Source organism: Oryx dammah, unplaced genomic scaffold, assembly GCF_014754425.2.
Source record: "Oryx dammah isolate SB20612 unplaced genomic scaffold, SCBI_Odam_1.1 HiC_scaffold_7, whole genome shotgun sequence".
In the NCBI taxonomy this organism is placed as follows: Eukaryota; Metazoa; Chordata; class Mammalia; order Artiodactyla; family Bovidae; genus Oryx; species Oryx dammah.
The window spans coordinates 23,971,724-23,993,987 of record NW_024070191.1 but is presented as its reverse complement, the minus strand read 5'-3'; the positions used below and the strand labels follow the sequence as shown (position 1 = coordinate 23,993,987).

The following is a 22,264-nucleotide window of genomic DNA, read 5'->3' as shown; positions in this document are numbered from 1 at the left end:
CCCAGACTCAACAACTGTCACAAAGCAGGTATGAACGGATTAACTCCTTCCAGGTTACTATGGAATTTCCTACCTTCACTGCATTTATAGCAGGTTGCTTCATTTATTGTTTTTGTATGCTGTCTCAGGATGTGGGGTGGACTAAAGAATTGTTTGGGGTAGGAAGACTTTTTTCCATGTCTGGCTTTTTCCCAAAAACAGGGATTTTTGGCAACTTTCCTCCATTGTGTAGGCTTTCCCTTTCACCCTGCACGAGCCTCAGAAACCTGCCTCCCCACAGGCCCCCTTTCTTCCTCCCACCCTGTGGTTTCCTTCTCCACCTCCCCAGATTTCCTTCCTGCCCCTCTGCTGCAGCTGTCCATGGAGGCTGGAAACCGCTTCTTCTCCAGCCAGAGGAACTCAAGCATCCTTTCCTTACTGCCTGCCTGTGAATGAGGGGGTTGTCCTGGCAGTCAAATTAAATGAATGGCTATGCTTGCAAAATGCACAGTTTATTCTGCTGGGGCCCCAGTGAAGACTCTAAAATTCACCTGAGCAGACTCGAGGAGCAAGACAAGAAATCCCTGAGCTGGGGCTCTCAGCCTCTTTCATCTAGTTGCTGTGAGCTGCAGCCTGGTGTGCTGGAAACAGCCTGGGCTTAGGAGTTTAGACAGACTTGATTTTGAATCAAGACTCGGCCTTTGGCTGCTGTGTGACCTTAGGCAAATTACTTAACTTCTCTGAGCCTCTCACCTATAAAGAGGGGGATGACAGAGCTACTTTCCCTTTCGGGACATTGGTATAGAGTATGTAAAATGCCTGGTACTGGGGCAATGCTCAATCAGTGGCAATCCTTATTGTTTAGATTTGTTCTGAGGAGTATAAAAAACTGAAATGAAGTTGAGTTGGCAAGAGGGCTTTTCCCCATGGAAGTCACAGCTGTCACTTTGATGGAATTGCACCGGCCAGCTGGACACTGATGGCGCCAAGGCCTGCCCCCCAATAGGGTATAAGGGCATCATTTTGGAATTTCAACATGGATCTCCTTGCCTGGTGCCAATGTGAACCTGGCCTCCTGCCCTCCCTGCTGGTGACTATCTTATTGCGGGGGAGGGGAGAGAGCATCCCAAGACCCCCAGAAGTGGCTCTTGTTAGAGGATGGAAATCCTTCACCATGCACCGCAGATTCTCAGTTCCCAGAGCACGTGCTGAGCTCCTGTGCTCTTCGGTGGTCCTTCCTTACCAGGAGACAGCATCCCCTACCTTCCAGAAGTGAGACTGGTGATGGTGACAAAGGGGAAGACAATGGAAGAGAATTACTTCTTTCTTTTCTTCTTTCCTTGGAAATCCAAGGTGGCCGGAACATCAGAAAGACAGATGCTATCTTCTCCCCGTTACAGGTAATGACAGAAACATTGCTGTTGTTCATATCAACACGTTTCCTGCCCATTCTTTTAATTTAGTGACAGAAGATGCTCCTCCACAGAGAAGTGGGCATGGGCCACTTCTCCAAGAAGTGACCCAAGATGGGTCACTTCTCAAGTCAGGCTGGGCCAACTCTCCAAGCACCATTGCTGGTCCTTCCCTCCTAGAAGGACTTCCCTGGTGGTTCAGTGGTTAAGACTCTGAACTTCCACTGTGGGGGGGGGGGGGGGGGGCAGTAGAACAACAAAATGAAAATAAGCAACCAGAGTGCCCCTGGGAACTGTGTATACTGACACCAGGTGAGAGATCCCCTCCTTCCTCTCTGCACTCAATGTGGGGTTGGTGTCGGCCCCAAGGAGCCAGTAGTCATGTTCTCCATGATGCTGAGAAGTTTATCCTAGAAACAACCCCACTCTTGCCTTTTTAGTATTTGGCTATATGAACCAATGTACTTCTTTTTGTTTGTTTGATTAGGCTAGTAGGGGTGACGTTTGTTTCCCTCTTTTTTTTTTAATGTATTTATATATTTTTTAATATTATTTATTTATTCGGCTGCACCGGGTCTCAGTTGCAGCAGTGGGACCTAGAATCCAGGCCCTCTGCATTGGGAGTGCAGAGTCTCAGCCACAGGCCACCAAGGAAGTCCCAGGGCTTCCCACTTTTGCAATCTAATGAGTTCCTGACTCACCCAAATACCAAACAGAAAGGTTCTGGGATCCACAAATGCAGGCGGTGATCTTGACCCTGACTTTGGTCAGTGTTTGAAGATACGATGTCAGATATCATGAGCCAAGTTTGCTTGTTAAGAGGGGAAATGCTCTTGTTACTACAGCCCTTAAAACTTGGAAGGACTTGGAAGAATTAGCTCAAGACATGTCACCCGTGTCCTCAGACTCTTCTGTACCGAATAGCTTTGGGTTTTGGTTACTTCAGAGCGCCATGTTGATGGTATAGTCTCCACTAATTGTTGGAAATTCACTGGCCTTTGAGTAGTGGGCAAGAGTTTTATACTTGGCCCTTCGTGGGCTTTGGCCACAGGCTCACAGGAGCCCCTTACTCATTGTAAAGACTGCTCACGTGGGCCTTTTGATTAATTGAGAGCCCAATTCATGCAACTCAAACAGGAGCTGAATCTCTGACTTTAAACAAGTGATGGCACTTTTCTGAGTTTTCATTTTCTCTCCTGTAAACAGAGGATGACTACACTAGAAAACACAAAGTCCTTTTAACTCCAGGGTCACTGGTTTTGCAGTGTGATTTATAAATGAAAGTCTTGGCATTTGGAGTGAAATTAAAGAGCAAAGATTTGGTATGTGGAGCTCTTCCACCTGAGCAAACACTACGCCCACAAAGTGTAAATTCCCACTGGTAAGGGAAACAATAGACCACCCTTGGAGTGGGAGAGGGAAGGTTCAAGACATCACTGGGAGAGAAAGACCTCTTTGCTCAGCAGCAAATAACACGCCCACTGCCAGATAAGACAATCATTAAAACCCAGGAGAATGGGCAGCACAAAATAGACTATTACATGTAGTGTGAGAACCTCATCAAGGAACTAAAAGCAGCGTAGCGGATAAGCTAGCACTACTTTAAAAAAAGAAATACTACTCAGTCTCCTTGGTATATTTCGTAATGTTGGGGAGAATCTGGTAAATGTTTGGAAGAGAGGTCATGTACACATATAAAAATGTATGAGTATAAAATTCTTTCAGATGCTTCTCCATGGTTTCCTGGCACCCCTTGCAAAACAAATTATTGACAGAAGAAAAAACACCAGACTGACTTCTGAGATCCGGGATGTAGGACCCTCATGCCAGGCCTGCCAAGGGGGCATCACTGAAGCCTGCCCTGAGCAGAAACTGCAGTGGGTGGTGGGGATGTGACCTCCACAGAGGGTGGGCTGCAGCAGGAGCAGGCAGTGACCAGAGTCTAAGAACAAAAGGCCTGTTCCCAGTTTTGAGGGACTGCACACATCAGTCAGTACTAAGCTTCTTATTGGACTTGGTAAGGAGAAGCTTCAGATCCAGATTTTATTGTATTTAGAATAATCCAGAAACGTGACTTTCATTGCACTTGAGTTTTGTGGAATGAGTCATTCTGGTCACACAGAAAGTGTTCTGGGAAATCTTGAAAATAACCCTGCCAGGCAGGCATTAGTATTTCCATTTTACAGATAAGAAAACAGAGGCACAAACCTGGGTAGTAGTCTTTCCAAAGTCCACAGCTCATTGTGGCAGAGTTGGTATTTAAATCCAGGACCATCAGATGACTGCACTCTTAAACACTACATTTCACTATGTCTAGGGCATGAAGGTTTTATGAGTCTGTATATTTTTATGTCACCTAGGAATCTTTGCAAGAAATTAAATCAAAAACCTTCTCTTATATTATGTAATATGTTCCTTCTTTTCATCATCAATGACTTTGGATAGTCCCTAAAAGTTGATGGATAATGTTGATTCATAAGAAAGAGAAACACTTATTGACTAATCTTAGAAAATTCCTTGATTTTTATGAATTAAAAGATAATATCAAAAAAGAAAGAAAGGAAGAAAGAAAAATAATCAAGGTTTATTAATGCATATATATGGAATCTAGAACATTCGTTCTATTGAACCAGGAATAGAAATGTGAATGTGGAGAATAGACTTGTAGAAAGAAGTGGGGAAGGAGAGAGTAAGAAGAACTGAGAGGGTAGTACTGCCATATATACACTACCATGTGTAAAACAGACAGCTAAAGGGAAGCTGCTGTAGAGCACAGGGAGCTCAGCTCAGTGCTCGGTGACGACCTAGAGGGGTGGGAGGGAGGCTCAAGAGGAAGGGGATATATGTATACACATAGCTGAGCCACACTGCTGTACAGCAGAAACTAGCACAGCATTGTAAAGCAAGTATACTCCAATAAAATAAATAAAGAAGCCAACCAACCAGCCAACAAATAAAAACATATATTTGTCCAAGTTGTGGAAATTTAGAGAGTTTTTATTTTCCCCTTTACACTTAATATGTACAAGAGTTCCTATAGTTGGACTTGTATTAGAGTCCATAACCAAACACAAAAGGTGTTATTTAAAAAGAGGAATAAGATACTATTCTTAATAACTGGGGAAAAAAAATAGAAGAGAACCAGGGTCAAAATCAGTGAAGAAGGTTTAAGTTACTACTCCCTTTGGATCAAAGAAAAATAGGAGACAACAAACCCTACTTACAAGGGGCTCTGCGTTTAAAGATGACCAGAGAATTAACAGAAGAAAATAGGAATGACGCCAGATATCTTTGCTAAGGTTTACTATATGGTCAGATCAATTTCCAAGGCTTAGATGTCAAAGTCTGGCTTCGTATATTTTATGGTCCTGGCTGTTTACCAAGTAAGACTCATACAAATAGTTATGGGTGGTTGTTTTTGGTGAAGTGTAATTTTATAACAAAACTGAATAGCCTTTATAACAAATGCACTATTGTCCTCTGCATTTTATTATGCAGTGGGTGAAATAACAATGTTAGTCGATGACTCTCCCACTGCTTTCTGAGATTTCTGCCTCTCTGGGATTGTGATCAAGGCAAGACGCAGAGATAGAATATTCCCCACACGTGGTGACTTCCTAGCTTTAACTGCCCTAACAGCTCATGGCTGTGTGTGGAGAAATCATTACCAGGAGTTTCAAGAAGGAAGAATGCAGTCTCTAAGTTCTAATTCTCTAGAGGATATCAAATGATCAGAAGAAAATCCATGAAGTCAGTTCAGCTTCTGACTCTAAACTTCAAAGAAAAAGAGGAGTGATAGAAATGTAAAGTTGTGGGAAGACATCGTGTGTACATTTAGAAATTTTTGTACCTAGTCTTTTCCCTTCATCCCTCTAATGAGTCATTGTTTTATTTATTTCTATTTTTTAAATTGGAGTATAATTCCTTTACAGCGTTGTGTTAGTTTCTGCTGTACAACATGAATCATCTGTGTGTGTGTGTGTGTGCGTGTGTGTGCGTGTGTGTGTGTATCCCCTCTGTCTTGAGCCTCCCACCCATCCTACCCCGCCCCACCTCTCTAGGTCATCATAGAGCCCCAAGCTGAGCTCCTTGTGTTGTACAGTAGCTTCCCACTAGCTGTCTATTTTATACACAGTAATGTATATAGGTCAATACTACTCTCTCCATTTGTCCCACCCTGTTCTTCCCCCACTCCATTCCATAAGTCCATTCTCTACATCTGTGTGTCTATTCCTGTCCTGCAAATTGGTTCACCAGTACATTTTTCTAGATTCCATAATATATGCGTTAATTATATTTGTTTTTATCTTTTTGACTTACAAGTCACTGCTTTCTTAATATAAATTATATTATTGCCCACTTCTAAGAGGACAATCCAGGCAGTTTTATAAATATCAGGATGGATCTGGACAAAATATAATTGTTTACACAAAAGCCTGAAGTGCCTTCAGCATCTGAGGCATTTGACTCCAGAGGCATGCAGCAGAACAGCCCAGCCTGAAGGTCCAAGGCACGCAAGAGCCAAGTGGCCCGTCAAGGCCCTCCAAGCAGCTTGACATGTCACTCTCCTCACAAAAACGCATGCCAGTTGTCATGACATTCTGAGTGCTATACATTGCATCACGTGTATATAGTTACAGTTTCAAATATAATTTATGATCAAACCAGTCATGAACGGGGGATGAATGAGCAAAGAATATAAATACATACTGGGTTCTGCCTAATTCCTTTTAAGCCTGTGGCCAAGCGGTACCCTCTGGTTCCCAGCCTCTCCCTTTCTCTCTGACCAGCCACCACTTAATATCGTTTAAGTCAATAATATGGTTATGAAATCCCCATTCATAACTTAAAATGGCTGTGTACTTTGAGACTCAGAGCTAAAGCAAAAGACAAGTGTGCAGCTATTTTCACCCGGGCACAGAGTATATGATTCATTAGTGAAAATTCTCATATGGTTTTTTTTGTAAGATGAGGTATAATTTACCCAAAGTCCATAAACCAAGACCTTATTAGGATTACTTAACACTTAAACTTCCTCAATAGTGAGACTAAAAAGTCAATACTGATCCTCCTAAAAATGATCTGGTGACATGAATTAAAAGTCTAAAGAAGGTGCATATCCTGTGGGAAACAGAATTGTAAGAAAGAATCAGGGATGCTGTCCTCCAATACAAAACAAAAAGTTTAATATAAAAAGAACAAAACAAAATGAAAAGTTAAAAAATAAGAATCAGGGATGCAGACAAAGATTTAAATATGAAGGTCCTTATCAAAGTATATTTATAATAGAGAAAATTTGGAGAAAAAAAATCTAAGTATCCCATAATAAGAAAATAAAGTATGGTCTCTATGTGGAGGAATATTATGCAGTCATTAAAAAGCATGTCAGGAAAATTCTAATATCAATACACTGAAAGTGAGTAGTCATGAGTAGAACATTAAAATATTAAATTTTATATATACTACAATCCTGATAATATAATGTTTGGGCACAGAATAAATACTGAAAGAAAAAACAGTAAGTTACATTGGTAGTTTTGGCTGGGTGGTGCTGATTCTGTTTTCATCACAATATTTTTCTGTGTTTTCCACAATGTCCACAGTGATCTTGTATTAGTTTTATAATCATAAGCATAATACACGGTACAAATTAAAGATATATCTGGATCATACAAAGCACTGCACCTAGATATAAAGCTGGGGCATAAAAGCTGTTCTGTTAATGTAACTTTTAAAAGAGTGGTCCCTACATCAGCATCATATAGAAACTCAGAAACTCTCGTCTATGTAAATTACTGATGGGCTCTAGGAGCTTTGACATGTAAATTACTCAAGATCTTTCAAAGATCTTCTCTTCTGTACTAAGGACATATTCTCATTGGCAGAGGCTTACAGAGTCCCTTTGCTGGTATTCATTTGCCTGTCCCATAAAACATGACCTAGCAAGTCCCCTTCAGCAATTCTGAAAGAGGGACAGAGGGCCCCAGGTAATATGATGCACCCAGAGCGCGTCTGCAGCTCTGACAGGTGCAAACGCCTCTCATCTAAATATAAATGGACTTAGGCAGTTTGGAAACAGTCTTTCCCACTTTCTATTCTGATCAAGCAAAAGAATGCTCTCTTCTTTAGTTCTGACTCTCCATGCTGGTTATTTTTTTAATTTAGATTCACTTTGCAATCACTTAAATTCAAAGAGAAGAAATGTTAGAACTCTAAGACGACAGAAAGAAAAGGATTTCCAAAATCTTGTGTGATTTGAACTGTTTTTGAAATTGTTAAGTTGAGGAGGAGATAAGGTATTAACAACATTTTTTAAAGTTTTCTGGACGAGCGAAAAAACTGATGTTAACACATGCAGAAGGGAACACTATCTAGTATTTAAGCCAGAAAGAGGATCTAATTTTTAATCAATGGAGTGGAAATTCTTTGGGGGAACATATAGAAGAACTCTGTGCCGTTTCCAATTCCTGCCATTCTTTCCCCCATTACCCCTAAACATTTTCTCCCCCTTCAGGATCCTGCTCAATGGTCACGTCTCAAAATCAGCCTTCTCTAACCTTCCCCTCTTCCCTCTCCCCCACTGACACACACACAGTCTTTCTCTTAGCTCCCAGAGATCTGCCTTTCACATGTTCGTTCCACATCATCATTTGTCAGTTTAAGAGCTTCTTGAGAGTAAGATAATATATCACTCATTTTTCCATTCCCAGCACCTAGGCTTAAGTTAGTTAATAGTGCACTATAGAATAAATGAACAAATGTGTAAGACACAGCTTAAAAAAGTCACAGATGAACCCAAGTGCAAGATTAAGACAGTGCTACCACTAACAACCACAAAAAAGAGCAGATTATGGATGATCATTGGTTATCCTTAGCCACTGGCTTCTTTTTATTTGGGGGAGGAGGATAGACTTATTAAAGAAAATTAAGGCTACAATTCAATGCCAGATATTAGAAAAGGAACTTGGTAAGCATTGACTAATGGGTTGAAATTTTCCATTTTCAGTTTCCCTCTTTGTTGCTAGAAAATGAAAGCATGAAGCAAGATTGTCTAAGGGACAGTACAGCTCTCAGGTTCTGGGGCTCAGGACTGATATGAATTCTCCTGGAACAGTTCTCCAGAGCTTGCAAGCCAGCTCTATTCCAATATCAAAGACTGTGCTCTTTTCAAACTCTTAGATGCCACACTCCTACCTACCAAGATTGTGGTGTGCCACAACTAACTTTAGCCCCACTCTCCTGGTCTGAAATAGTCACCTAAACCACAGGGGAAATTATTACCCATGATTTCCTAGATCTATGTAAGGAAGATGCTTCCAAACCCAAATGCTATAAAATTGTATTTACTTGTCCCAACTCCTTCCCACTTGGGTTCAGATCACATTTTGCCTGCATATGTTTTGCAATACCTGTTGGCTCTTTATCTCTGCCCACTCCTCTAGCATGCTCCCTCCACTTGAGAAATGTAGGCAGCACTTGGCTTCATAAATTTTCAAACTTCTCATCAGCTAATAAAAGGGTGTTTAGAGTTGGCAAAGGAATTATTGCATAGGAATTTCATTTGCCAACTGCCTACCAATAGTTAATTTCCCAGGTGGTCCTTAATTAGATTTATTCACTGAAAGAGAAGAAGAGGACTAATGATCACCCTTCAGACAGGAAGACTGAGTCTGAGGAAGCTCTCTATAGCACCAAAGACTCCAACTGCATTATTGCAATGGACCAGTGTTTTTGTCTTACATTCCTAGTAAAGTTAGAAGCTCCTTTTAAATCTCTTATAGCAGAAATTCCCATCTGCTATGGTCAACATAATAAATTTTTATAAAGCTAAATATATGCAGTATGAAGGACTAGCCTCTACTGCGAGATTAGGCCCTTCCTGAATTTTGTTGTTGCTGTTAAAGAGTGTGTGCATGTGTGCTTGGTAGTGTCCAGCTCTTTGCAAACCCATGGGATTCTCCAGGCAAGAATAGAGTATTTCTTTTAAAAATAAAAGGTGGTAACAGAAGACGGTAGGACTTGTTTATGTCTTTACTTGGCACTTTAAAAAGCTGGTAATCCTACTCTAATTTCCAAAATACAGTAAAACTGGAAAACGGGGATCCTCATCCCTAAAGTGGTTAGCTCAGAGCTGGTCACCACGGAGATGATATCTATCACTACATACATGCATATTTAAATTGATCTCATATGGGTGGAGGGGCTTCTAAACTCTATTCTAAACTCATCATTCTCTACAGATCTCAAGCTGAAGCACAGAAATCAAGCAGACCCTGTAGATATACGTTGAATCCGTTCATACAGATTCAAGTTAGGTAGTTTCCTCGGAAATATACCTATCTGCTGCTGCTGCTGCTGCTAAGTCGCTTCAGTCGTGTCCGACTCTATGCGACTCCATAGACGGCTTCCCGCCAGGCTCCCCTGTCCCTGGGATTCTCCAGGCACGAATACTGGAGTGGGTTGCCATTTCCTTCTCCAATGCATGAAAGTGAAAAGTGAAAGTGAAGTCGCTCAGTTGTTTCCGACTCTTAGCGACCCCATGGTCTGCAGCCTACCAGGCTCCTCCATCCATGGGATTTTCCAGGCAAGAGTACTGGAGTGGGGTGCCATTGCTTTCTCCAATACCTACCTGAGAAACCCTCCACTATATATGCAATATTCTGAGATGGGTATTGGTCCTTTGCCTCAATAACAACTTTATTAAAAGGATTTTACTGTATTCCATTCACAAGGACACCCGGACCGTGATGGGCACAAAGCAAGCGTTCAGTAGTTACTTATTTTCAACAGTATCCTAGAAGCTGGGGATACTGATCCTGAAAAGTCTCCACCTAAAACGGAGGGAAACGCATTGGGCATTCTCTCGGAGCTCCCCTGGGCTCCACGTGTGATGGAGGAACTAGCGGTCACCTGTGAACCCCGTGGCTGAAGAGTAAGGCAAAGGCGGGGCCGACGGGACGGGTGAATGGCTCTGCAATCCCGTCCGCGCGCGTAGGGTGACTTTTCCCCGCTAGGACTTTGCCTAGGGAGTGGGAACTGTGCCAGGCGCCGGCGTCCAGCTCTCTGGCTGTAACGGGACGCCGTGCAGCAGGCAAGTGCCTCTGCCCCCTGGCGCCCGTTCCCCCGGCTTCGGATGAAATTGTGACCCATCGCCCCCTTTCCAGCCCTTGGAACCCGGCCCTATCGCTCCGGGCGCGCAGCCTATCACGTGGCGCGGCGGTGCTGGGGGTGGGGGGAGCGGGGGGACCGCGGCTCCGCGGTTATTGGTGGACGGCGCGCGTCTCGGGCGCGCCCATTGGCTGCGGGGGGCGTTCACGGGAAAGGGGGGTCTGGGAAGGCGTCCCGAGTTGGGAGAGGTGGCCTGGAAAGTTAAAGGGAGCCGCGCGGGGGCTGGGAGTAGAGTCCCAGGTGAGGGGCCGCGGGGAGCAGGCGGGCGGGCTGCTCTAGCGCGCGGACGAATGCGGCTGCCCGCGGAGGGCGCCCACCTGAGCCCCGGGCCCCGCTCCTGCTGTCGCCGCCGCTGCCCCTGCCACCTTGGCTGGGATGCTGCCGCAGGCTGGCGCCTCCGCACTTCGGGGCTTATGAGCTGTACCAGGTACGTCCCCCAGCAAGCCCGCAAGGCCCGGTGCCCGACCGCAGAAACGGCGACGAGGGCACGCATCAGGGACCCTCTCTGGTTCCAGCCGCACACACTTTCTCAGGCCAGCTTGCAGTTACACTGGGCATGGGACACTCTAGAAGGGCTTGAGGAAACTGTTGCTTCCTCGTGGAGAGGGCAATGCAGGGACCAGAGGTTGGATGGAGCCTGGCCGCACCCACGTGATGCACCGATTGGGGGTCCTGGCCATGATGGGAGGCTGGGGCTGGGAGTCCAGACCACTTTTGGTCCCTACTGTGCCGAGTTCGAACCTGACACTAGGCTTTTCCGCCTGGGAACCGACACTCCTAGAGCTGAGCCCTGGGATCTTGAGCACAAGGGAAAGTCGCTGCGTCTCTCACCCCGCCTCGAATGCCCGTTACAACGTAGGGAAACACACCGGGTGATCTCTCAGGTCGCCGAGGGCTACGGGACACGGATCCGCACCGGCGGCTGGGGCCACTCAGAGCCGAGCCACCTCGGGTCCCCGGCCCCCAGACGGGCCGTCCTGGGCCGGCGGGGTCGAGGTGGCCGCGCGGGGACGCTCTCGTGGCGCCTCGCCGTCCGGGGTGGCCCCGCCGCCCCGCCCTGGTGTGATAACTAGGGCTCCTCCTCCTCGTCGTCTTCCTCCCCCTGCCGGTCACAACTCCGGGAACCCAGCCCAAGCCCTGCCTCCCGGACACACACCGAGGCTCACGTAGTCTGGTGGCGGCAGCTTCCCCTGCCACCTCCCTCCGGGTTCTCCGATGCGGCGAGCCAGCTGGAAAGGGGGCTTCCCCGCGGCCCCACAGGTGGGTTCCCGCCCGGCGAAGGATCTCTGGGAGGGGTTGGGGGCGGGCCTGGCTGGACCCAGAGGACAGTGACCTGTGGGATCTTCGAAGCCAGGACCCCCTGGCCTGCCCCCGTGTCCTGTTCCAGCCACCCTTTTGAGTCCAGAGAAAGAGGTGTGGAAGCGACTCAGTGCAAAAGAGGGAGCAGAGAGCCCAGAACATACTAGAAGGTTTGGGCTTTCTTCTGGTATTGTTTGCTGCAGAAGAGGAGAAAATTGAGAACTTGGAGAGTTGCTAGAATATGTTGGGGCCTGTGGTCTGTGTGGCCAGGCCTCCCTGGGAGACCCACGGCCCAGGAGAAGCCAGAGGAAGGCCTTCAGGCTGGGGTGCAGAGGAGAAGAGGAAATGGTTCATTTGGCAGGGTTGTCCAGGAGCCAAGACTAAAGTGAAGACAGCTGGAGGATTTACCCCAAAAGTAAAGTTGAGGTATTTAGGGAAAAGTTAGGGGAAAGAAGAACCATCAGGCAGTATCAGCAACCCAGAATGTCAGAGCTCAAAGGGATCTCAGGGGAGAAGCTCAAGCCCAGAGAGGTTGAATAATTTGCCCCGAGTGCCACAGCGTCATGTAGGCGTTCCTAGGCCAGTGCCCTATATTTCATATTGGACACTTTTAGATGCAGACATTGTGCCATTTTAACTTATCTCTTTCCTATAATATGTAACCTCATCCACAGATATTTATCTCAGAGATGCTTTGGATGGCAGTGACAGAATAGAGGAGTCCAAGTGGCATCTAGGGCTGTGAATAACGGCCCCATGGTCAGAGAACCATGGGAAAGATGCCAACTTTGTTCACACTATGGCAGCCAAACCTTTTGGGAGCAAATAGAGAAATGCCAAAGGGGTAGGTGGCCACGTCTTTAAAACAAAAATTATACCTGGTAACTTGGTTGTGAATGCTTACCTTCACAATGTAGCTTCAGTGTTCCTGGTGAGTTATTGGTGTGCCTGATATTTCCGTCTTTTCTTATCAGGGTGCAAGAGAATGGGGGAGGCAATGTGTTGGCCTCAATACAAAAGAAAAAGATTTGCCTTCTATAAAAGGCACAGCCAGAGAGTCAGTAGTTCAGCTACTTGAAACTGTGAAGGTTATAGGGTTATTTTCTGTACAAGTTGATAGACTTTAGAGAAAAATCACCATGACGTGTAACTCTTGCGAGCTATCTTGAGAGGGTGTGTTGTTTGTCACTAGTGGAACAGGGAAAGCTTTTATGCAAAACTCTCCATGTTCTCTCTAATTTGCATGGAGTGTTAGGGTTTGTCCTCTTTTTGACCAGAAACACTGAAATGTACCCTTAGACACGTCCAGTCTCTCATGGGGCAAGACTGATCTCCTAGGCATCTATTTGGAAGCAAAAGTTTTGAGAATCCCTGCTGGTCTGAGTAACAGCTACTCACAGTCTCGTGACCTTGTCCTGCAAAGAACTGGTATCCAGGTGCAATGTCATCTCTGCTGGTTCAGTTGTGTGTCCACATCTCCTACTGGTTTTTTTCCCCCTGACCAACCTTGGTGACTCATATTACCTGACTTGGGCGAGGGAAAGGGCAGAGCTCCCAAAGAGTCTGTCAGAAGAGAGGGCGTGAGTACAGCCCAATGCATCCTGTGTTGGAACTGATCATTTTCATGCCATTTAAGGATTAAAACACCTGTCCAGGTGCCTGCCTTTCAGGGACTTAGGAAGCTCTGATTATCTTGCATGTCTCCAGTGACAGGAGTGTGTCTGGGTGTGGGTCATCATGGTCAGGGTCTATCAGGGAATTTCTGAGCAGAAGATCAGGAAGGCTTATACCAAACTAGCACTTTGGTGCACCAGTTCTTGGAAAATGATCTGGTGAATAAAAACTGGAATCTACCTGTGAGGACGGACAAGGGAGACCAGAGTCAGACTGCACCCTCTGTTGAGGCCACAGGGGTTAGTGACCTCCCCTCCAGCACTGGCGACACCAAAAAAGTGAAGGGATTCTGGGCCGGAGCCCAAGAGGAACGCCTGGGCCCCCAGGTGGTTCACCTTCCTTTTGCCTTTCACGGAGAAAGTCACACAACCAATTCCACTCTAGAAAGTGCCAGTGGAATTGTTTGTTAATTCCAGTCCACACTGCCAGTGGAGTCTGGCTCTGACTCCAGCCTCACCTCCTCAACCCCCCAACCTCCCGTTCTCAAAGCTCGGTGATAAAAGGGATCCCAGGGGTACATTTATACCTCTGGGTCCAAATACTGAAACTTTACCAAGGCTTTCAGCTAAGCCTCTTCAACCAGCGGGGTTAGAACTTGAGAGCAATTGCAGTCGACTGCAAGTGTGCAGTTGCTTTCGCTGATCCCCTTGTGTTAGAATTCTGTCTCCACAATATTTTGAGAGCTCCCCAGTCATTTTCTAATGATCTGTTTTAAGGTTGTGGGGGAAAGCTCGCATGAGGGTGGTTTGCAGGCTTGCTGGACGCACGTAGAGAGCCTGCAGTTGACCTTGTGCTGACTCAGGCCAGGAGGAAGCTGCTGTGGCCAAAGGGGAACCCTTCCTCCCTTAGTTCACACCCAGGTTGTCAGGTGTGGGCAGAGGAGGAAGGCCTGGGATGCGTGGCTTTGCCTGCTGTTTGGTTATTTTTAATTAACAATTCATTAAAAAAACAAAAGTGTTAAAAGTAGAACCGAATGATTCCAATGCATTATAACAGAGTTTTGCAATGAACAGAGGAAAAGAAAAATTGAATTACTTTTTAAGTATAGGGTTTTTTGGTGTTTGTTTGTTTTACATTGAACCCCTTAGTGAACCCCCCAGTGACATTTTTTTTTTAAAGCTGTCTTGCCCAGTTCAGTCAGAACTTGCCTTTCCAGAACCATTGCATGGGTGTGAGAAACAGTAACACATATATCCTTTAAAATGCATCTTGATGGCTACTTTCTGGCTATAAATTAAGATAAAAGCATTTAGAAAGGTTGGGCCATTTCAGACTAATACAGGTACTTGTGTTATTATTGTTTTGTCTCTGAACATGTGGGTTTCTCTACTTGGTCATCACTAAGTGATTCCTATATCCCGAGGAAGTGCTATTTCTTTTGTTTGTTTTGGAAAATGGGATCAAACCCAATATGTCTTCATACTTTCTCATCTTTATTTATATATTTGATCATCAAAATCAGAAGCTGAAGAGCAGATATTATTTATGGGTCTGGTATTGTTTGTGAGACCAGTGATCTCCACTCTTGTCAGAAGATGAGCACCATGTTGCCAGTCTTTCTCCTGAACTACCAGCATCAATCTACAGCATAGCACCCCTCCACGGAGGGGAGATGAGGGGAGGCCTGAGAGTTGGTACCCCAACATACCACCACTCACTGTTGCCACACTAGAGCCTTTGCCACGTGGGAAGATGTGATTGGTGACTAATCGAGATCCTGTGTTCTGTGATTCTCAGACCAAAGATTTTAATCCAGGTTTCATCACTGACTTCTTCAGTTAGCCCTTTGGAACTGTCAAATCAGGATATCAATTTGCCATGGTAATTTAGAAATTCAAATGGCTTGGCTCTAGTGTGGCAATAGTGTTTGGTGAGTTTTGGCAAATCTTAAGTTATCTGAGATATTTTACTATATTCATTCTGTTTTCTTGGTTAGAGAAGTTCTATTTTTTTTAGAAAAGATAGGACAGTACAAAGCAGGAAAACAGAAATTTCCTGAAATCCTGTCACCTTGATATTTGACAGTTTTACGTATACCTCTAGTCTTTTTTCTGTGCATGTGTGTAATAATTTTGCCCTACAAGTCTAGTCTCTCTGTATAATTTAATCTTCTCCATTTTTTACTTTGAAAGCGAAAGTCGCTCAGTCATTTTCGACTCTTTGTGACCCCATGGACTGTATAGTATAGACTTGATTGTATAGATTGTATAGACTGGACTGTATAGAATTCTCCAGGCCAGAATAATGAAGTGTGTAGCCTTACCCTTCTCCAGGGTATCTTCCCAACCCAGGGATTGAACCCAGGTCTCCTGCATTGCAGATGGATTCTTTACCAGCTAAGCCACAAGGGAAGCCCAAGAATACTGGAGTGGGTAGCCTATCTCTCTTCCAGCAGATCTTTCCAACCCCGGAATCAAACCAGGGTCTCCTACATTGCAGGTGGATTCTTTACCAACTTAGCTATCGAGGAAACCCATTTTTTACATTAATCTTACATTATGAATTTTTATGCCTTTTAAATCTTTTTTTACAAATAATGATTTTAATGATACGAAATTGTATCACGTGAATATAGTATATTTGATTTAATTGGCAACCTGTTATTGGTCATTTATTTTCTCACATTTCTCTCTCCACTTAATGTTGCATTGAACAATTTAATATATTAACCTTCATGAATTTTAAATTATTCCCTTAAGTTTAACACTTGTATGTGTTATAAGAACCTGAAAGTATAAGATTTAGAAATTTTGTGCCATTTAGACTAATACAGATATTTGTATTATCGTTTGAAATTCTTTCCTAACTCATTAGGTAAAAACAGGCCCTGTTTTCTAATCTAAATTTTTAAAATTACTTACAAGCTTTGACATTTTGCATTTTTATGAGCCACTTTTAAATTTCTTCTATGAATTGTCTATTTGTGCTCTTTGCTCATTTTTCTACATGGAATATTTGATTTTGTTATTATTTTATAAAACCTCTTTATATATTAAGGTATTAACACTTTGCTGCCGTGCTTTTTGGAAAATATTCCAAGTTTGTCTTTTTTGTTTTTTTTTAGTTTTACTTACTTTATTCCCTTATAGAAAAAACATTGTTTTTATGAAGTCAGATTCAACGTAATCTTTAGCATGATTCTCTTTGCTTTTTATTCTTATAGAGGCTGTTTTCACTGTAGAAAAACAATTATTCGCTGATAGGAAAAGTTTAAAAATACTAAATTGCTGGCACTTTTTAAAAAACATACTAGAATATAAAAATCTACTGGACATTGAATGAAGACAGGTTGGAATCTTCCCTACTGAATCCAGGGTCTGGCATCATGCCTGGTACATAGCAAACGACAATCAGTATTTGTGGGAGGAATTAATTTCTTTTTGTTGGATGAAAGCAGGATTTATCAAATTGTGTTCAGCAAGGTGCTCCACAAAAAATGGAGGCTTCCCTCATTAGGAATAAGTTTTGGAAACTCACAAACAGCATACTCTTTTCATTATTCCCCACAATCATCAGCATACTGAAGGCCTCAAGAAGTCCTGACAGGGAATCCCATGAAGTGGTTTTAAGACCAGTGGTTCCATACTTCTTTGGTTTTAATCTTGGGCCTCTGCCCCTGCCCACCCTCCACTTACACTTTTAATCTATCCTGAAACCATGGTCACACTGGACCACCCATGAGTTAACAATGAGCTGTGGCCTCGTGGGCGGAGATGAAGGCAAATGCAGCTGGCCAGTCCCTGTTGGAGGGATGAGTCTGAATGTCTGTCTGACCTTTCTGTTTCTGTCTTTCCCCTTGGCCAGGGTTCTAGCGTGTTCCTCTAGCCCCGTGATGGCCGTGGACATTGAGTGCAGGTACAGCTGCATGGCTCCCTCCTTGCGCAGAGAGCGGTTTGCCTTCCAGATTGCCCCAAAGCCAAGCAAACCTCTGAGGCCTTGTATTCAGCTGAGCAGCAAGAATGAAGCCAGTGGGACGGTGGCCCCGACGGTCCAGGAAAAAAAGGTGAAGAAGCGGGTGTCCTTTGCCGACAACCAGGGGCTGGCCCTGACGATGGTCAAAGTGTTCTCCGAGTTCGATGACCCGTTAGATATTCCGCTGAACATCACCGAGCTCCTGGACAGCATCGTGAGTCTGACAACAGCGGAGAGTGAGAGTTTTGTGCTGGATTTCTCGCAGCCATCAGCAGACTACCTGGACTTCAGAAATCGGCTTCAGACCGACCATGTGTGCCTGGAGAACTGCGTTCTAAAGGACAGGTCCATTGCAGGCACCGTGAAGGTGCAGAACCTCGCATTCGAGAAGACGGTGAAAGTCCGGATGACCTTTGACACCTGGAAGAGCTTCACAGACTTTCCCTGTTGGTACGTGAAGGACACGTACGCAGGTTCAGACAAGGACACGTTCTCCTTTGACATCGGCTTGCCTGAGAAAATTCAGTCTTACGAGAGGATGGAGTTTGCCGTGTGCTACGAGTGCAATGGACAGACGTACTGGGACAGCAACAAAGGCAAAAACTATAGGATCATCCGTGCGGAGCTGCAGTCTACCCAGGGAACAGCCCAGCCATCAAACGGACCAGATTTTGAAATAGCCTTTGACCAGTTTGGAAGCCCTCGGTGTTCCTACGGTCTGTTTCCGGAGTGGCCTAGTTATTTAGGATACGAGAAGCTTGGGCCATACTACTAGTGACAGCCTGGGATGGAGCCGGGCTCAGTGGGCGCGGATGAGCCGAGCTAGTCATCCTGAGATGGAGAGGGAAGCCCAGAGAAGAGCTGAACTGCCATCAGACACAGTTTTGAAAGTAAAGGATTCTAGTTACTTTTCTCCTTCAATCAGCCAAGACAGCCAGGCTTTGATCACAGAACTGGGTTCACACTTGGAGGAGATGGCTGTGCTGGTCAGTTTGGTAATGAGGGTCTGTCTGAGCAGGATGATGCTGGAAAGAGTCTGGACAGGACCCAGGCTTGTGGGCAGCCCTGGCCAGGCCAGAGAATGTTGGCTCAGTGATAAGGAGTCCCTCTCCTCTTGGGTGTGGGAAGTCAGTCCCCTGGTGAGCCCTCGGTCCTTCCCGTGGCCCCTCTTCTGGGGGTCTTCGCCACCCAGCCAGGGCCTTCTCACCTGTTGTAGCTGCCCTGTGTCTACATGAGCTTCACACTTTATTTCTGCATTTTTGTGCACTTGGTTTTCTTCCACAGTTCAGCTGATGTTCAGGAAAAGATGATACAAGCCAATCAACTTGTGATGGAGACGGGCATTTTCTCTTTCTGACCCTGCTCTGACAGCCCAGCAGAGGACGACACACCAGCTATGGGAAGTCAGCTGGCTCCTGGGCAGTGTCACCAATGGTGCACTAGGCTGATGCCAGCAGGACAGGCATGAGTGGGACACTTAGCTTCTCCTCTTGGCTTTGGAGGAGCTTTCTAAGCCCTCACTCTTACCCTGAGTTACCGGACAGCTTGGTTACAAGACTTGTTGTAACTTGCTCAGCTGGCTTGCCTGTGTCTCTTTCTTCACAAAAGGATTTTAGAATCTCTTTTCCTGGAGAGTCATCATTTATGCCATGTTTGGGACGTTTGGATTTGCAGATTCAATATATCCTCCACACCTCCAGAAAACATTTGGTTGTATTTTGACTGTGATTTACAACATCCACGTTGTAAACAACACCTTACCAGCCCTCATGGACTTTGATTTGGTTGTTCTTATTTATGGTGTGTGGGTGTGGAGAGGGATGGGGAGAAAAACCTCACCAAGTTCTCAGATTTGATTTTTACTGTTTGCCAACTCTGAAATATCTTAGACTCATTGTTCTTAAACACATCGGACTAAAGCGTTAAAAGTCTGTTGGTTCACACTGTTGTGAGATTCCTGGGACTTTCCTCATCCGATGGATCCCCAAACCCTGTGATTTTTCTTGGCAAGATTCATTGGTACTTGGGAGTGTTTAAAAAGTACTTTTATATGTGTATTTGTAGAAGGTTTGGGTTTTATTTTTATTGTCAGAACTTAATTAAAGGACCGCCTCGTTTTTCTTCTGTCTGATCTTACTAAAGCGAGGTCTTCATAAGGGGAGGGAGGAGACGGGATACCCCACTCCCTAGATTTAGGGACACAGACCCTGGACCCTGCACGCAAAGAGCCTTCTTTTGCTTGCATTCTCCAGATCAGTTGGAAGAGACCTCCTGGCTTCTGTGGCTTTTGTAAATCAGCATTGAGCAGATCTCGAGTGTCTTGGCTCCTAGAGTTTTGTGGTTGGGTTCTTTTTCTTTTCTTTTTTGAACTTTAAAATGTTTTGATTGTTTTAAATGCTCTTAAGTGGTGTTCCACAGAGTTCTTATCCCTAAAATTGGCTGTGATTAGTCTGCAACCTAGTGCTTTATTTTTTATGTCTCTCCCAGGTGGCCAACACTGGGGGATTATATGCTAATATAATTTAAGGGACAATCACATTTTTTTCTTATGCTGACATTGGGCAGAACTGGGTTTTATGTAAGCATGTCTTATATCCGGTACACAGACAAGATTCTCTGTGTTACAAATCTGGTGATCAGAATTTTTATACAAGAGTGTAAATCTACACCATTTGGAAGCAAACCTAATTTTATACAGGTCATGAATTTATTTTGCTTTAAGAAGTCCCCTCCCTCCTGCAGTTTATGAAAGGTGCAAAATGTACTGTCATTTCCTTATGACCAGATCATTCTCTGTTAGTAAGAAAAATGCCTCAAGTGACTTCTGTATGGTTTTCAGTCATTGTGATCTGAAGGCATTCCCGTGTCAAAATTTGAAATATGGTAATTCAGTGATAAGTATCTCTTTCAAAACAACCACAACCCCTCCCCCTACCCTTCTTTCCTCCCAGCTCAGCCCAGCTTTTCTGCTGGGGGCACTGGTTGCAGACCCCCTCACCAGTGCACCTGGGTTGCTCACCCCACCAGGCAAGTCCTTACCTGCTGGCAAAGAAAGACCCTTCTCTGACTAAAGCAAGTGCCTGCCCAAGCTCCCTGGCAGCCTTGTCAGGCAGTGAGGTTTTGTCCTCTGAAGAGCACTATCTCCTCTTCACCAGTCAGTCAGTCTCCTTTTGGGCTTTCCAGATGGTGCTAGTGGTGAGGAACCTACTTGCTAATGCAGGCACCTTAAGTTTGATCCCTGGGTTGGGAAGATACCCTGGAGGAGGGCATGGCAACCCACTCCAGTGTTCCTGCCTGGAGAATCCCACAGACAGAGGAGCTTGGCGGGCTGCCGTCCATAGAGTTGTAAAGAGTTGGACACTACTGAAGTGATTTAGCACGCACATGCTGTCTGCTTTGGGGCCAGTTCTCTCCCAGGATATCAACAGCTGGCCTCAGGACCTGCTCCCAGGGGTTCTCTCCCCAGTTCCTAACTCACCAGCAGTAATATGTCTACACACTTCAGAAAGGGACAGGTTTCTTATCTGGAGACATGACTGTAGCCTGACATGTAGGTCTGACCCTCTTGGTTATGATGACAAGTGGCCCCCTTCCCAACTTGCCCCCCCGCCCCCTCCCTGCCAAAGGACCAGCCTTCTGCCAGTGGTGCAGCTGTCCAGGGGCGGGGGGGCAGCTTCATTTCTGTTTCAAATTTATTCCCCCATATGTCCTGGGGAACGTTTGCAAATTAGGTGCAATAAATAAACTAGGTGCTCTAAAGATAGATTTTATACAATAAGCTTTCAGTGTTTCTTGGAAGATGGCAGCATTTGGGCAAGACTGTTTTTTTCTTCAAATGTTCTTGTACAGGTGAGAAACAGTGAAGTTACATAGTTCTCCAGAGATTAAAACGATTTCAGAATCAGAGTAGAGTGTATTTTCTAAGATTGAATCAGAATGGTGGCAAAACATTACTCTTTCAATGTTTTTTATAAAGATGTAAATTTTAAACTGCTAAAAGAATGTTTTTGGTTTTGATCTTTGCCTATAATTTGACATTTGTAAAAACAAGCATTACTTGTAGTCACTGGGATACTAAATGACTTCTATATATAGATACATATGTGTACAAACCCCCAAAAAGTATTTGCTCACTTTTCAGAAGTGCCGTGGGCTAGGGTTTCCCTCTCAATGGACAGTGAGTGAAAACTTCAGTATCCTTCCATCAAAGCCCTCGACAGGATGTGATTTGCTAGAGAAAGCACCATGGCTTCTGCCCTGGGAGGTCCTGACGTTCTCGTCTTTCCTGAAACGACCACAGACATTGGGGCTCAGATGTTATACTTACAATGGGATCTCTCAGGTCACCTGATGACACTTTGCCAGCGTATCTTCACTTCCTGAAGTGGGACACATCTGAACGGGGAGGGACAGACAGCCATGCGGACAGGCAGCTTTTCCTTGTTAGGGTTGTAAAGCATTGGAGCGCAAGTTGTAAAGCTGTGGATGCTTTTAGTCTTGTTTATCAGTTTCTAAAGTCGGCTGGACCTGTGAGGACTCCAAGAACACAGCCGTGGTGATGGCAGTCCACTCTTCTATGTGAATGTAGAACCAGAGACTCAACTTCATTTTCATGCCTAAAAGTGCCTTGTCGAGAAAGTTCCACAGGTTTTTTTTTTAAAAAAAAATACATATTTTTGTACAAAAAGGGGAAATGCACTTTAAAAATCACAAGAATGGATGCCTTGTGTGTGGTATAAGAGAGTGGTTTGTTTGGATCTCAAATGCAAAAATGTAATAAAGGTAGAAAACCCAAAATGGAAAGTGTCCTATTTTAAAAC

The 22,264-nt window shown here is 44.7% G+C and overlaps 1 protein-coding gene across 2 annotated transcripts; it reads left to right on the top strand.

Moving 5' to 3' along the window:
* Positions 1 to 10,773: 10,773 nt before the first annotated feature.
* On the top strand, positions 10,774 to 22,241 carry PPP1R3B (protein phosphatase 1 regulatory subunit 3B). Of its 2 annotated transcripts, none has more exons than XM_040243294.1 (2): positions 10,774 to 10,986; positions 17,337 to 22,241. In XM_040243294.1, the coding sequence occupies exons 1-2, from the start codon at positions 10,850 to 10,852 to the stop codon at positions 18,217 to 18,219; spliced, it is 1,020 nt and encodes a 339-aa protein (XP_040099228.1). In that variant the 5' UTR covers positions 10,774 to 10,849; the 3' UTR covers positions 18,220 to 22,241. The 2 variants fall into 2 exon arrangements, with proteins under 2 accessions (XP_040099228.1, XP_040099229.1); XM_040243295.1 differs by lacking the exon at positions 10,774 to 10,986 and adding an exon at positions 11,031 to 11,819.
* Positions 22,242 to 22,264: the final 23 nt, after the last annotated feature.